Source organism: Sorghum bicolor, chromosome 1, assembly GCF_000003195.3.
Source record: "Sorghum bicolor cultivar BTx623 chromosome 1, Sorghum_bicolor_NCBIv3, whole genome shotgun sequence".
Taxonomy (NCBI): Eukaryota; Viridiplantae; Streptophyta; class Magnoliopsida; order Poales; family Poaceae; genus Sorghum; species Sorghum bicolor.
Window position 1 is genome coordinate 78,825,548 of NC_012870.2, and position 17,304 is coordinate 78,842,851.

The 17,304-nt window shown below is 48.0% G+C and overlaps 1 protein-coding gene and 1 pseudogene across 1 annotated transcript; both read left to right on the forward strand.

The window, feature by feature from the left end:
- LOC8061450 (transcription repressor OFP8) lies at positions 6,968-9,332 on the forward strand. Its single transcript, XM_002465905.2, has one exon. The coding sequence runs from the start codon at positions 7,709-7,711 to the stop codon at positions 8,474-8,476; it is 768 nt and encodes a 255-aa protein (XP_002465950.1). The 5' UTR covers positions 6,968-7,708; the 3' UTR covers positions 8,477-9,332.
- Positions 10,592-11,706, forward strand: LOC110431913 (annotated as a pseudogene).

Consider the following 17,304-nt stretch of genomic DNA (forward strand, 5'->3'; position numbering starts at 1 on the left):
ATCGTGAGCTTAACATTTTCTGTTGGGGCCATTAATTGGTCCTAACGACCGAATGACTATGTGAACAAAAATCACGTTCAGACGCACTCAAAGTTGATCCAGTGGCTAGGAAAAATCAAACATCTGAGAAGGACACTTCAAATAGCCGTTGCTGTTTTTTTTACCCTTGGAGAGGTCTATATTGTTTACTGTCTATTATTATGATATGAGTTAAGTGACGATATGATAAAAGCAACCATTAGCTGCACGTCTTTATATTAAGAAAAATTTTACGAGATCTCAATAGGCGGACATTGCAACACGTGGTGTGTGCTCACATCAGCTGGATTCTGAGAAGTCATTGTTGTGGGAGGGAAGTAAGACCTTGTTTAGTTCGGAAAAAAATTTGTTTTTGGCTACTGTAGCATTTCGTTTTTATTTGACAAACATTATCCAATCACGGAGTAACTAGGCTCGAAAGATTCATCTCATAAATTACAGGTAAACTGTGCAGTTAGTTTTATTTTCGTCTATATTTAATGCTCCATGTATACGACCAAATATTCGATGTGACGGGGAATCTTAAAAATTTTTGCAAACTAAACAAGGCCTAATGTTGATATTTAGTGCTGCCACAAAGCCGCCGCCACCACGGCACCGCCACAACTCCTTCTCACTGCCGCAGCCGCCATGTCTAGCACCCCTCTTTTTCTTCATATTGGATTGTTGTATAAAAAAAATAAGAGAAGACCTATTTTTTTTAAATTTTTTTTGTAGATTTATCAGTTACTTAGGGTTTAGTCCAAATAAACTTTTTGACAAAATAAGATGATTTTCGGTCAGGATTATATATGTTTCCTGCGATGACTTCAATGATTGTCACGATGAGTTTCCCCTTACACGCATCAATTTCATCCGCACGACCAAGTTGTAGCCATTATTTGCAAGGGAGGGGTGCTTCTGGGTGCCCCAATGAAAACAGCTACTCCGAGTCATCGATCTCATCGTCATTGGTCACAGAGTGGAATTAAAGGTTGGAAGGTGATGAATCCGCATCCTACGCTGCTCCGACATATTTAATGTTTTGAGGTTGGTCGTTAGATTTGGTATAAGGACTACACTTTGACTCCGGTGTTCGAGTGATGTCATTAGGGAAGAATATGTGGTAGAATTTAGATAGAATATTGTGTATTTTTTATTTCAGATTTTTTTCATATATAATTTGGAGTTGTGTTGTGCCGAGTTTTAGTATAACGCTCCTTTCCTTCGAAAAAAGTAATGTTGATATTTCTGCTAAAAAATAATTTCAGTTGAAAGAAAACTCTAGTGAAGACTCTAGTATCTCTGCCGCAAACTACACTTCCTACAATTATTCTACACGATAATAAAAGCACTATATATATCCACAACAAATGATGAACAATGTAAAGGAAATACATTAACCTTCCACAAATGAAGAGGAGGCATTCTTCCATGAATGAAGAGGCTAGGAAACATTCTTTCACAGAAAGAAGGATTCACTAAGTGGCCCATAAAAATGTGAAGGAGTGGACAAGAGGTGACAAGTGTTGCCCAAGTAAGATCAGCTATTTAGGAGGAGCGATGAAGAAGATGACCAGGAGTTTGTCACTAACAACAGAAAGCGAAGAGTTGAGTGCTTTAATTGTGTTGAGAAGATTGATCTTGCTAGGGACTATTGGAGTGCACAAACACACTCCAAAGCAGTGGCCGAGGACGAATGAAAAGTAAGGTATGACGTAGGTGACAAACGAAACGATGAGTTGCAGTCAACGGTACAAATGCTAATAGAACTAAAATGCTCTAGTAAAGCATCCAGCGTACTCGAGGTGTGGCCATAGCCAGACCTTACCATGTGAAGCTCTTCCCCTGCTCCAAAGGAAACGTGATTACTACAAAGGATGTTGTCCTAAGTAGTTGGCTCAGCGAAGAATAATTAGTGGGATGCATAAGATGATGAAGCTTACTTCTTGGAAGACCTACAGTCGTGGATTTGTAACCATGTCTAATGATTAATGGTCAATGTGTCGGACTTTTGTGGTAAACACTCAAGACATAAGGGGTTTATCTTTGTTCTAGAGTTGAGCCCTATGTCTAGGAGAGAGTTGTTCACGTTAGAGTGTTCAAGAGAGTTTTACAACAGAGGTAAGAGAACGAGGAGCAAGTTTTCTAATGGCTAGTCGAATTGATCTGGGTTTTATTGATTGTTTTTTCCCATCAATTCCACTACAGGGTTCTATCGATTGTGTATATTTAAACTTAAAATGTGATGCTATCATATTGCTTATGTGTGTGCTAAATTAAGTGTTGTATAATATTTCTAATGTTCAAAAGTACTATCCAAGTGTTGCTGACATGGAAAGAATATCTCTTTTCTGGGTTATGCCTCTAACGATGAAAAGGATATAATTATCATTTCCTCTAACGTCTAACATAAAAAAAAACTGATATCACGCGCCAATGGCATATAAGAGAAACAAAAGAAAATACAATTTAGAGGCAACGAAGGAAAGTTTTGATTTTCAAAGGCGGACAATAAAAGAAAAGTTATAAGTTAGGGGGTGTTTAGTTTCCCTTTCATTCAAAAAATATGGATTTTGGTGTATCATTTTGTATAATAGAACTAAACACCATGCAAAATTTTTGACAAAAAGATGGCTATTCTTTATTTTGGATTTTGGTCTCAAGAGGGCAAAAAAACCTAAAAGAGTCACAAGAGGTCTTCATAAGTGCAATAAATTATGTATTTTGAATGAAACTAAACATAAGCCTAAAAATTTTGATATTTTGTATTCCACCATTCTAAAGTAGTTAACATTTTAATTTTTGCGTTATATGGGAAACTAAACACCCCCTCAATCATTTTTCTCGAAGAGACCAGCTTCCTTCGAAGGCTTCCAATTAATTGCTTGGATGCCAAGAAAATGTAACAACTTCTGTCAAACCTGAGACACGATCAAATCAGCGGTGGTCGTGTCTCACCTGGGCCGGCCCGGCCCTGCTGGCACGCGTGGGGTGCAGACTGCGGAGGGAGGGTGGCCCAAGTTGCAATTGCAATGCTTACTTCCTTGACGTTTTGTCTAAAGTTTGAGATTCTCAAAAAAAAGAAAAAAAAAACTGATTTCTTCCCCTTCGGCCGCCACCTCGGTCGCCATCTGCGCCGCCCTCGCGCTCGCGCCCCGCCCTCTGCATCTCCGACGAGCTTTGTCCCCGCGCCCTTGGGAGAGCGAGCGAGGGAGCTGCTGCAGCGCGCGCTTCCTCGCCGGACTCATCGACCTGTCTGTGCTCCTGTTCGTGCACCATGGAGATTGGCGCCGGTCGCCGGAGCTGCCTCAGGATATCCTGATGGATATACGTTCCCTTCTGGAGATCCCTGACCTAGCTCGTGCAGGTTCCATCTGCTCCATACCTGGAACTCCGCGTGCGTATACCAGCATCCGTCGTGACATCGGCCAACCGAAGAAACAGCAGACACCATGCCTCCGACCTCTACACCTCACAAGCAGCTGGTGAGAATGTTGCTTGCCGGTTCCTCTCATGGCTGGGTGATTACTGTCGACGAGCGGTCTGAGATGCACCTTGTCAATATAATCACTCGTGAGCAAACCGCACTCCCTTCCGTGATCACTTTTGAGCAAGTGGCACCCATCTGTGAGACTATGACAGTACTGGTGTAATATGTAAGTATCATTATTACTCAATGAACAGCAACACCAGGTCAGTTACTCGACCGCCCGTGACTCTTGGAAAGCTGCGGTACCACTTTTTTTCAAGACAGAGTTACACGCACGCTCGTAAACACGAGCGCACACTTACTTCTATAATATATGCGCAGCATCCTATCTCTATGAGTACCTTTAAGTCGGACCAACAAATCTTGAGGTTAGTGGGGCTCTCTACAGAATGCTCAAGGCTAGCTAGGGACAGCCGGCATCTGAAAGTGCTACCTTCATTTGAAAATCCTTTGCACCACCAAGAGTACAGATGTTCATGTGGTTGCTCTCACAAGATAGACTGCAGACCAGAGCGCTCCTAATGCAGAAGAATGTTATTGATCAATCAACTTGTGAAGTCTGCGGGCAACATGAAGAAACTCAGGCACACATCTTCTGCTCCTGTGGGTTGGCAAGCCAACTTTGGAATTGTCTGGGTATCGATGCTCCCCTTCAACCAGACAATGTCCTCTCCTGGCCGCGCCAGGATATGATCCCAAGTGAAGGCTTCTCTACCTTCATCGCCCTGTGCTGTTGGCAATTGTGGAAGTCAAGAAACGAGAAGGTTTTCAGGAATCAAGCCACCGGATTGCATCAGCTACTGCAACAGTGCTCGGCAGTTTCAGTTCAATGGGGGTTCAGACTCCAACCATCCAAGCGGCATATTGTGCAAGCATGGGAACAAGCCTTCGAGTCGGCAAGACAAGGGGAAGGATGAGTGTCTTAGCTTACTAGATATCGATCTGAACTTATTTCTGTACGTATCTAAACTTCATTAGTCTGATGGAGATGTAAAAAGCTCGATGACATTAGAATATTCAGGGCCAATATGAAATACAAAAATCAGGTGGGGAGCGACTCCCCCCGTTGTCAGTTAAAAAAAATCTTGAGGTTGATGAAATCACCACATATGCCTTACTATCAACAGACACGTCGTCTACCACTGAAAGCATAGTATCGTTAAATCCTCGAATAAATTCACGAAAATGAGAGCATCCATGTCAAGTCGGTACATCATGATTCATGAGGCATTTTTGTTTTATGATGGTGCATCTGTTGGAAGCTATATTGTAGTGTTCATCCACAATCCAGGTGGTCAGATTGCATTTGCTAGGTTATTAGGTGATGAGAAGTGGACACGGCTGCCATCTCACAGATATTTTCAGGACTGTATCTACGAGGATGGTCTACTATATGCAGTGACATCATTTGGTGAAATTGTCGCCTTCGATCTTAATGGGGCTGTGGTCACGACAAAGATAATTTTGGACAGGGTAAATAAATTTTCTGGTAGGGAAAGGTTTTACATTCAGGCTCCATGGGGTGATCTGCTGCAAGTGCGGAGACCAGAAGTGTGGATAAAAAAAGAGGCGGATGGGCATCAGCACCAAGCGACCTTTGAGAACAAAATCAAGTGGATGGAGATATATAAAGTTTGTGGTGTGACAAGGACACTAGAGCAGATAAATAACTTGGGATCATGTATTGTTTCTCGGGAGTAACCAGTCACTGTGTTGCCGTGCTAAGGAATATCCGCAGCTGAAACCAAATCATGTCTACTTTACTGATGATGTTAGTTGTGTAGAATTCAGCTGCAAGCGGGGCTACCGACTAAACAAGCGCATGGAAGAAATCATCTTCCCTCGGCCTTGGTTGAACTGCCTCGCATGGTTCATCATACCAAATCCCATGAAAATGGATTTGGCATTGCACATCTAGATGCAACTATTACTGTATCAGCAGGGTCTCTTTAATTTTGAAGAGGCGAGTTTTCATGGCTGAGTTGGCTTGTAGACTTGTACTGAATCTTGGGTTTTGATCCTAAAACCACTTTGTAAACATGCCTTTAATAATTTTCTGTACTTATTCGTAAATTTTTCCTTTCTTTTAATTTAATAATTTTACAAGATACTGGACTTAGCCTGTTCGCTTGAGCTTATCTACTAAATCTACTAGCCATTCAACAGTGTTTTTCTCTCACAACAAATTAGCGAGTAGTATTTTTAAGCTTGCTTTGCTGCAAGTTAATGCATTCTGTAACAATAAAAAATTATTAAATGTATACCTGTAGACAGCTTGAATTCCTCCACTTGTTCTTCCAATGCGATCAGCCGGTGAACGCATAGCCAGTTTTTTTTTTAATTGAGAGTCATTGTGAACACTAGTGGGCCTAGCCGCCTAGTTACCAGCCGAGTTGTGAACACTAGTGGGCCTAGCCCAACCCACGAGTCCGACGCCAGTACACTTCCCTTATCTCCTGCATGGCCGAGCCCACCAGCAACCATGGCCGCCCCTCCCCGGACCCGTTCTTTTCACCTTCGCCCCCTTGCCTTCAAACCCTACCATAATCCTCATCCATCATTCGGTCGGCACAAGGTGCAGTAACAGTGTAGCACCAACCGTTAGATAAGGCAGACACGCGCCATGGACGCATCATTGAGACCTCAAATTTTACACTCCGTGGCACCGAACACCACTTATCTTGGTTCCGGTAATAATCCACCCAACCACCCAGTCAAAAAAGCAGGACACAAGCACGCACGCACGGATGTTGTGTCTCGAGATCGATTAACCCTCCCCGTCAATAAAAAGTTGCTGTTTGTGCTTGCCTACGGTATATGTCTCATCAGTCGTTATATCCAGATGAGGCCTGTCCTGTCCTCCGGACTATCTATAAGTCTAACCGCCCCCCGGGTTAAGAGGCCTCTGCCTGTGCTTAGCAAACAAGCCAACTGATCCAGGACTTAATAATGTGCAGGTTACACCTGCTCACTCACCTGATTGCATCTCGCTCATTAGATTAGATTAGACTTGCAGGATCGGAGCAGCGCCGGATGCTTTGCGCTACGTTTGGTAACCTGCTGTGTCTGCTGCTGAGCCCCATGATGAGCGGCGTGCGCGCCACGCTTTGCCTTGCCTTGCCTAGCGTGACCGGAATGTGTCACCCGATGCACAGGACAAGGAAGCAAACAAGCGCCCGGGTCCGGGTCCAGCACAGTGTCTCTTCAAAGCCATCTTTTAGTTTACCCCGAAATTCAAAAACTTTTCAAAATTCTCCATCACATTAAATCTTGTGGCATATGTATCAAACACTAAATATAGAAGAAAACAAAAACTAATTGCACAGTTTATCTGAATTTACAAGACAAATCTTTTGAGCCTAGTTAATTTATAATTGGACAATATTTATCACAAACAAACTAAAATACTACCGTACTAAAATCCGAAATCTTTTCGCAACTAAACAAGTCCTCGTTATCTGTCGAAGCTTGGATCCCAATCCAAAATGTAACAAGACTTTTGGTTAGGCCCATCCAGATCTCATGTCAAATCGTTTTATATGGATATTTGTCTTGTTGCATTATTGGGTCTCTCATTGCCTGACACTGGCGGCACAGAACGCATGTCTGGGAGGAGACACTATTGACGTACCGTGGTCGCTTTTAATGTCTAGAAATCTTTGGCTTGCAGGTGTAAACAAACAGTGCCTCAACTCTCAAGACACCGTGCTGGATCTGGACTGCACAAGCAAGAACACCGTTAGGTTAGGATACAACTCACTCCAATTCACAACACTAGCGCATTCCAAATAAAGGCTGCACGGATCGATCAGGATTCAGCCAGCTTTTTCATGCACTCACCAGTCGCTACTCATGGGCTGAGCTGATTAGTACACAGTGGTTTGCGCCAATTATTACTGCTGGTAATCGAACCAGAACCGACGTTGACCGTGTAGCAACCACTAGCCGGATACTATAATTTTCAGTTCACCAGATCCCATTGCTTGGAATTATTATTAACGCCGCGACCACTACTTAACTGGATCCCACCACCACCCCCATGAAAGTGTTCGACAACAAGTACCAATGCTCCTCCATTTCACCGTGCTCGGCTGCTCATAGAGTCATAGTCATAGCTCCCCACTAGCTGAGCCACCGAGCTCGTCACGCGCGCACGCTTGTTCCAGGCCGCCGCCGCCGTCCGCCGAGGGCCAGGGCATGAAAGCGACGACTTGGCGCGGCGCGCCGGGGACTCTACCCGCCACCGCCAAGAAGAAGAGGAAGAAGAAGGCGCCCGCGCCGCGCGGCTTCATGTGCGGCTGCGGCAGCACCAGATCGGTCTCCGTCGACATCTCCGCTGTCACGACGACGCCGATGAAGAGAGGCGCTTCAACGGCGGTGGCTCCCGCGGGGGAGCCAGCGTCTGCGGCGAAGACAACGGCGGGCCGCGGCCGCGACGCCGACGCCGACGCGAGCGCCGAGGGCACGCCCAGCGTAGACTCGCTGCTGCGGCAGCTGCGGGAGCTGGAGCGTGGCGTCCGCGCGCTGGGCGTCCGGGAGCGGGAGGCGGACGGCGGCGTCGGTGGCAGCGGCAGCAGCACGGCAGGGACGACGAAGGCAAGGCCGTCGCCGCGGCCGGGTCACGTGCGGAGCGCGAGCGTCGTGGGGCGGCGGCTGGACTCCGAGAGCGTGGCGGTGGTGACGGAGTCGGAGGACCCGCTGGGCGACTTCCGGCGGTCGATGGCGCAGATGATCGTGGAGAACGGCATCACCGGCGGCGCCGAGCTGCGGGAGCTCCTGCGGCGGTTCCTCGCGCTCAACGCCGCGTGCCACCACCACCTCATCCTCCGCGCCTTCGCCGACGTCTGGGACGAGCTCTTCTCCGGCGGCGGCGGCGGCGGTAGCCACGTGGCGGCACAATCGCACGGCAGCGGCGGCGGTCGAGCTAGCAAACGTCCACGCGGTCGCGCTGACACGTTGAGTTAGCCACGACCCACAGTCGTCTCGCTAGCTCGTCCCTCTGCGATGCAATGCAACCACTCTCCTCGGGAATTGTTGCTGTCGTCCGTGTCCGAAATACGGCGCGGTGGTGTACAGTGTACTAGTAGATGACATGCCCTGCACGCGTGGCTTTCTGTGCCGTCACCAGAAAACCTGTGACTTTCATTGCGATTTTTTCGTACAGATCATACGTAGCTTTCGCCGTGATTTTTGCATGGTTCGTGCTGTACTGCAACACCGCTGATTGACTACGCGTGTCGCGTGGTAACGTCGGAGGAGAAGAGAAACAGGAATGGCGGCGGGAGAAGAACATGGTGAGGCGGCGATGGAGCCGCCGTTCATCTGGCCTGTTGAGGTCAGGTGGCAGGCAGAGAGCCGGGCGCGAGGGGAATGCCGTGATCTTCGCGACGCTGCTCGTCGGTAGGACGCAAAAGCGCGACAGCAACGAGGCGACTCTACCGACCTGAACCTACTTGCCTTTCGCCGATGGTGACGATCGACTGACTGACGAGCAGGGGCAGCCGGGCAGTGATGGATACAGCGTCGGCGGAAGGAGCAGCCGGCGCAAAAGAGACGTGGGCACGAAGCAGCAGGCCAGGCCTCACTCGCTCGATCGGACGGTGCGACGTCCATCGCGGCATATTTGCCGGCGATCTCAAGGAACATTTCGCTGTCCGTCTGACGTCGCGGCTCTTAAAGCCGCCGTGCGTCTAAACGACGCGTCCAATGTGCGAGTTCTGAAAGACGCATTTGATGCATGATATGTACTCGTGTTACATTATTCCAGAGGTCGGAGAAATTTTTTTGTTTTTGACTACCGTAACATCTTTGTTTATATTTGATAATTATTATCCAATTATAGATTGACTAAGCTCAAAAGATTCGTCTCATAAATTATAGGCAAAATATATAATTAGCTTATTTTTAAATTTATATTTAATATTTTATACATGTGTCTAAAGATTTAATATGACAGAGAATTTTAAACTTTTTGTAAACTAAACAAGACCTTATTATATCATATAAGAATCTGATGGATGCGTCCAAAAAGCTCCCAGATGGATCCCATGATTGAAAATTTGAAAGTTCGAAACGGCTATACTGGTAGTTACAGATTCTTTTTATGTCAGGCCTTGTTTAGTTTCCGAAAAATTTTGCAAAATTTTTCAGATTCCCCGTCACATCAAATCTTTAGACGCATGCATGGAGTATTAAATATAGAGGAAAATAAAATCTAATTGCACAGTTTGGTCGGAATTGACAAGACGAATCTTTTAAGCCTAGTTAGTTCATGATTGGACAATATTTGTCAAATACAAACGAAAGTGCTACTATTTCTATTTTGCAAAATTTTTTGGAACTAAACAAGACCCTACTACTGGAGTATAGTACAGTACCACTGACGGTGGGAAACCGGATTACTATATTGCTAACTTCATTCCGTTGAGGTGTTGACTTCACTATTCTTGCTTTATTAACTCTCGTCGGTCGGTAGGTGCTCCAGCACGGTTTATCGAATCATGTAATCGCTCCGTCTCATGAATCAAGATCTTATACGATCCAAAGTTTGTCTCCACAAGGCAAGACATTGCTTCTATCACCTTTTAGCACCGTCTAACACTCTTCGGCAGGAATGTTTCTGAGTGGTATCTAGATAATTTGCTTCGTCACAAATATGTCATGAAAATCCTAGTGTCCTTTCATGGGAGAATGGGGTAAGTGTGATCAGAATTCATCATGGCGCATGGTTGATTAGACAAGGCAGAAACTGACATTTTTGTGTTCAAGGGTTGCATGCGTGCGGGCTATCACACCAGTGGACCTGAGCTGCTTTTTGGAGCATGTCATTGGATAGCCTCCATCGTAAAATTTAGGAGTTTGAGAGCTTCAATGGGGCTTCTACTTGGGCTCTTATTTTAGAAGAGCTCCCAAATTCTAGTTGGAGGCCCTCAAGAATAGGACCCTGATGCGGCCTCCCTCTCCCCGACGCCACCGCGCCCCGACGCGGCCTCCCTCTCCTCCGACGCCCCGACGCCACCGCCGGCCACGGCCACCCTCTTCCCCGACGCCCCGGCTCCACCGCGCCCCGACGCCCCGGCCATGGTCGCCGCGCTCTACGACAGCGCTTCGGTGCTGGCGTACGTGCTGTCGTCCGCGCCGGCGGAGGCCGCGCGCGCGTCGCCCACGGGCGGCGCCACGCCACTCCACCTCGCGGCGGCCGGCGGCACCGCGGGCGCCGTCGCGGCCACGCACCTCCTCCTCGCCGCGGGCGCGTCCGCGGACGCTCTCGCCTTCTCGGGCCTCCGCGCTGGGGATCTCCTCCCGCGCGCTAACGCCGCTGCTGATAGGGACCGGGCGCTCCGCGTGCTGCTCAAGTCCCCCGCCGCGTCGCCGTCGTCCTCGCCCAAGAAGTCCGCCTCGCCTCCGCCGCCTTTGGCCGCCGCGGCGGCGGCGGCGCTGCCGGTGGAGCCGAGGAAGGAGTACCCGCCTGACCTCACGCCCCCTGACCTCAAGAGCGGGCTCTTCAGCACCGACGAGTTCCGCATGTACAGCTTCAAGGTGAAGCCCTGCTCCCGCGCCTACTCCCACGACTCGACCGAGTGCCCCTTCGTGCACCCCGGCGAGAACGCGCCGCCGCGACCCGCGCCGCTACTCCTACAGCTGCGTCCCTTGCCCGGAGTTCCGCAAGGGCGGTGCCTGCCGCAAGGGCGACAATTACGAGTACGCACATGGAGTTTTCGAGTGCTGGCTCCACCCGGCGCAGTACCGGACCAGGCTCTGCAAGGACGAGGTCGGCTGCGCGCGACGCATCTGCTTCTTCGCGCACAAGCCTGAGGAGCTCCGCGCCGTCAACCCCTCCGCGGTTTCCGTCGGGATGCAGCCTACCGTGTCGTCGCCGCGCTCCTCGCCGCCCAACGGCCTCGACATGGGCGGCAGCATGCTCAACCCGGCCGCCTGGCCGTCCTCGTCGGCAAGCAGGCTCAAGACCGCGCTCGCCGGCCGGGCTCTGGACTTCGACCTCGAGCTGCTCGCGCTCGACCAGTACCAGCAGAAGCTCTTCGGGGGAGAGGGTGTTGGGCTGGAGTTGAAGTAAATTTTGGGTCCCTATTGGATGCAGCCCGACATGCAAATGAAAAAAATAGAGGCTCAATTTGCATGCTGGGCTGGAGTTGCTCTAATAGATTTCCAGGTTGAAAGCCTCACCATTTATCAAAGGCTATGGGTGGTTTTTGTCCTGGGCACCACGGGAAAAGAGGCCCAACGACTATGGTAGTATCGTGACTCCTAAACAAATCTTGACAATATACACTTTGGTGTCCATAGAGAAGATTACTCTAAAGATGGTGGCGACAAACCAAGCCACATCCTTTTTGATGAGGCATTCACATCGACCACAACATCATGAGCTTAAAGCAAGGGTCACCGACGGTGAAAGCCATGGACACACACAACAATTTAGGTGGACGATAAGGTGAGGTGCTTTAGGCAATGCGTTCATATGAAGAGGCGGCGTTTGAAGGGAGAATGGTGGTAGGCCAGTGGCGGCAATCAAGAGAGGGTACGAGTTGGCGCTTGATTTAAACTCATCTGGCCACTATAGTTTTCCAGACGGGCCAGACCTGCTGGGCTGGAACAGGCACGGTCCGAGAAAACACGGCCCGAGCACGGCCCAGGCACGCTGGCACCGTGCCCGTGCCTGGCACGACACGCCAATGGGCCGTGCCTGGGCCGAGAATCCAGCCCGTGGGCTGGCACGAGGCACGGCACGGAAATTGGGCCGGCACGATGCAACCCGCTAAATCTCCACCATTGGATGATCTGAGAAGCGTTACAGCCGTTGGATGTAGTATATATATATATATATAGGAATCCTAACCCTAACTCTTCACCGTGCTGGGCACTTGGGCAGCCGTTCGCGCGCAGCCCTGCCATCCGCGTCACCTGCAGCGCCTCCACCGTCACCCCGGCCCCACGCGCCCCGTGCCGGCCGCCGCCGCCGCAACCTCCTCCGCCTCCGCGCGGAGCATCTCGCCGTCCATGTACTCCATCGCCCCCTCCCCGGGCGCGTACGGCTCCGTGCGCGCGCACGCCGTGGGGCCGTCCCAGTCCCCCTCGAAGTGCGCGAGCGAGAAGGTCGTCACCACGGCCAGCTTCGGCCCCCGCTGCTGCGCCCTGGCGCCGCTGAGGACGACCTCGCGGAGCGCGCCGCGGATGGCGAGGCGAAACGCGCTGAAGAACGACGACGGTGCTCCTCCAAGGCGCGCGGCCGGGGGCGCGACGGGGGCGGCGTTCCCAAGCTTCTACGCGACGTTGGCGGCAACGGTGGCACGAGGAGGCACACGGGCTGCTGTGCCCATCGGCACGGCACGGCACGGCTAACAGGCCATAGTGCCGTGCCTGTGCCGCGACGTCGGCACGGAGGCACTATCAGGCACGGCACGGCGGGCCGCCGTGCTGCATAGTGCCGTGCCTCACCGTGCCCGTGCTCGTTTTTGACGGTCCTTAAGTATCAAATTTAATTATCAAATAAATAAAGAAAAGGATCCAAATGAAATAAAGATCTAGACTTAGGGTTTTATCTGACAGAATTCCACGAGTTTTGGTGTTTGTCTATTTCTGCAGGGGGTTATCAGGAAATATGGAAGAAAGGCCCACATGTCAGGATTACGTAAAGATATTAACGTGCTGCGCAATTATCTTACATCTAGAAGACTCTAGAAGCCACGAGACCGAAGCGGAGGCGAATCGGGGCCAGAGACAGGGCGCCCGCCCTGTCCAACTGGGTGCCCGCCCTGCCCCTAAGTCCAATCAGGACTCTGCTTTGCGGGAAGTCTCCACCGACCTAAAGGATGAATCTAAACCATACAATCTATGTCGGTTTGATCCAAGGGCCCATATTCACTTGAAGGGACTATAAAACCAGACCCCCTGGCCCCTGGAGGAGGGAGCCTCTCAACCCTAATTCATTGTTCCATCAAGGGAGAAGAAGCCTCTGATCAAGATTAGAGCCACCACATCAATTAGATATCTAGATTAGCATAGCTACATAGGATTAGAACTAGAAGGAGTCAATCTTCGATTGGTTTCCGGATCTGTCAGGAGGATTCTTGGTAATTCTCTAATTGTGCTTCTAATTGCTTTCTAATTATCTTTGTTCTTCAATATTATGAATATGACTTTGTTCTACTTCAATATATTGCTTATGACTTTGCTCTATTTGCTTATATTCAAGATTATATTGTTCTTAGTTTATCATAGTTATGTACTTGGCTTAGTTAGATACGAACTATATACATGCTTAGGATCGTATAGCGTTTATCCATCGGATCTATGGGTAAATGATAGATATTGTGTAGGCGTGGTGCTTATACCGTATTTATCTGCGATTGTACCCAATATGCCAGATCGTGGGGTAGTTCGTGATAGTGACAGCTTCATTGATTCTTATATAGCCCCCCTCTCGTGTATTGGGCTGGCAGAGCAACATTATTACAGGGGAGTGATTGCTATGTTTCTCATATTCCTTGCTAATATCACTATGCATGGGCGTAGTCTTGTCTCGCAATGATTGCTAAGTATGCTTGCACTAACTATGATATGCTAGACTATATAGTTAAGAATAACTTAGGGAATATTCTTGTAGTTCGTTCTAATACCATGCTAATGACTTTCTAGAGTATCTAATTGAGGTGCTTATCATATTTATTATGTGGCTAGATCAGATTAGTTATCCTTGTCACTATTATCATTTCATATATCTATTATGTGACACTTATCCCTGTATGAAGAGTTAGATATAATGTTCTCAATTATACATGCAATGATAGATGCTCAGTCTCATATTCTATTCTGTAATCAATAGTGATGATTGATTAATCCCTTCCCAGTGGTAAAAATATAAATAACGATACCTGGAATACTTCCCGGTTAAAATGCTACATCGGTATTAATCTGTGCGCTTGCAGATCCCATTCATTATTTATTTAGAAGAGCAATTGCATATTTCAATACCGCGTCTCTCATGTCATGCTGGGGATGACAACTTGGCTTAAGTGGTGTGAGGGATAGGTTTGGCATTTTTGGCACCGTTGCTAGATTTAGAACTTAGTCTACTTTTGGTAATGATGTTAAGAATACCCAACAAGCATTTTTGGCGCCGTTGCCGGGGAAGGTTGATTACCAATCAGGAATGGAATAAAAGATTTTGAGTTATCATTCGCATCACTAATATGATTGAGCTTATCTATTCTCTCATACAGTTTTACCCCGATATTTTTCTATTTTATCTTATGTAGGGGAATGTATGAATAGAAGACATCTTCCAGGAAATTTTGTTGACAATCCTGAAGCATTATTCAAGAAGACGAGGGCCAAGCTAAAGAAATCATCAACACTTCAGCAAGAAGCTTCATCCAATCAAGAAGATCACCGGAACTTGTCTTCAGAGTTCGAAGCCATGGCGAACAAATCGATCCGCGAGTTCTCAGCTCCCACTACGGACAACATCCGCACTGGACCTGCTGCAGAGATCGATGGCAACTTTGAGCTCAAGCCTAGACTTATCAACATGGTGCAATCCAACCAGTTCTGTGGGAAGGCACACGAAGATGCTAGTGCTCATTTACAACACTTCCTGGAGATTTGCAACACATTCACCATAGCAGGAGTTTCCAAAGACGCTATACTACTTCGCCTCTTCCCATTCTCACTGTTAGGAAGAGCGAAGCAGTGGTTCTACGCTACAAAGGAGAAGAATACTACGTGGGCACTCTGCTCAACAAACTTCCTGGCAAAGTTCTTTCCCATGGGCAAGACCAATGCTCTCCGTGGGAAGATTACAAGTTTTCAGCAACAAAATGATGAATCTGTTCCAGAAGCATGGGAGCGCTTTCAAGACTACATCCTAGAATGTCCCCATCATGGAATGGAGAGTTGGCTATTGATGCAGACATTCTATCATGGGCTCAGCAACAGTGCCCGAGAGACCATGGATGCTGCAGCTGGAGGAGCATTCTTATCACTTACTATACCACAAGCCACAGCTCTTGTGGAGAAGATGGCGTCCAATCAAAGCTGGAATGAAGAGAGGACCCAGACACGCAAGAGAGGTGGAGGTATGCATCAGCTGAAGGAGGTAGACATGCTGTCTGCAAAGCTAGACCTGCTCATGAAGAAGCTCGATGATAAAGCTGGAGACAAGAAAGAAGTTATGCACATCTACGACTCTCACATGACTTGTGAGGAGTGTGGAGACACTGGACACTCAGGCAACCACTGCCCTGAGATGCTTTAGGATGTGAACTACATCAACAACAACAACTACTACAACCGTCCTCAACAAAATCAAGGTTGGAATCAACAGAGGCCTAACTACCCAGGTAATTGGAGTAACCCCGTCACTGAATTTTCTACTGACCGTCTGCCGGTCAAGAGAGGCGATCCAGGACGCCCCGTCATCCCGATCTCCATCGGCATGGTGGACTTCCCAGAAGCACTCTGCGACTTTGGCTCCAGTGTCAACATTATACCCAGGGTACTCTATGAGAAATTCTTTACATATTCTTTATTAGAGACAACCATGTGTTTGCAGTTTGTAGATCAGACGATAACTTTTCCAAAAGGAATAGTGAGGAACCTTTGTGTCCGAGTTGGTACCTTGTATGCACCAGCAGACTTCGTAGTGGTAGAGACCGGAAATGATAAGAGAGCACCTGTCATCCTAGGGAGGCCATTTTTGAACACCACGGGAGCTATCATCTACGCCAGTGCTGCTAAGATCAGTTTCTATGTCAAAGCGAAGAAGGAAACATTTTTCTTCAAGAACAAGACTACACAAATTCAAGATCAATCCAGACGTCAATCAAGGAAGAGGACCAACAGGAGAAACAGGAACAAGCAAGTGTGGACCGAGTCAGCTCAGATGGTCACTGTAATCCATGGAGGCCAAGATCACCAACTTAAGTCACCGTGCTTGACCAAGAAGGACGACCCAGGAATGCCAAGCATTTACTGCTCCATAAATGGATACAACTTCTACAAGACAATTTGTGACACCGGATCGGGCGTCAACATAATGGCCGCAGTCACCTATCGGCTCTTGTTCGGGACCATGCCACTAAGACCAACATACATTCAGCTCCAGATGGCAGATCAGACATTTCGAGAAGTTCAAGGAATAGTATCTGATGTCCCAGTCAAAATAGACGATCATTTTGTCTACACAGACTTTCAAGTTGTTGACATGGGAGAAGACGAGTATGATCCACCCATCATCCTTGGAAGACCGTTCCTCAGCACCGTTAAAGCCATTATCTACATTGGAACCGGAGAAGTCCATATGCACTTCCCCTCAGAGAAGGTACGCTGTTATTTTACTGACCCTAACTATATCATTGAAGAATCTAAGCAGGTAAGAAAACGACGCAACCGCAACCAGAGGAGGCAGATCATTAAGGACGGATGGGCAGACTATGAAGGAGAAGTTGTAAGGTCAGAAGACGTAGAGTTTAAACAGAATTATCAAGAGGAGATCGAAGCACCGAGTCAGGTGTGGAAAATGAAGATAACTATACAAGAAGAGGAGGCGCTGCCGGAAGTACCGACTACGCCACCCAACGAACCTCAGGACGATTAAGAAATTAGAGAGTCCCGTTCGGAGGACTTAAAAACACCGAACGCCTTGCCAAGAGGTAAACTTGGTAGTTACCCTTTCCCTTTCAGTTATTTTAAATAGTTTACTTAGTTAAACATGCTCATACTGTCTTAAAAAGAAAATAAAAATGTGAAAAAATAGTAAGCCCCATGTGAGTAGA

Bases quoted from the DNA above. Each gene is read 5' to 3' on its own strand.
- LOC8061450 (XM_002465905.2), top strand. From the start codon at position 7,709: ATGAAAGCGACGACTTGGCGCGGCGCGCCGGGGACTCTACCCGCCACC.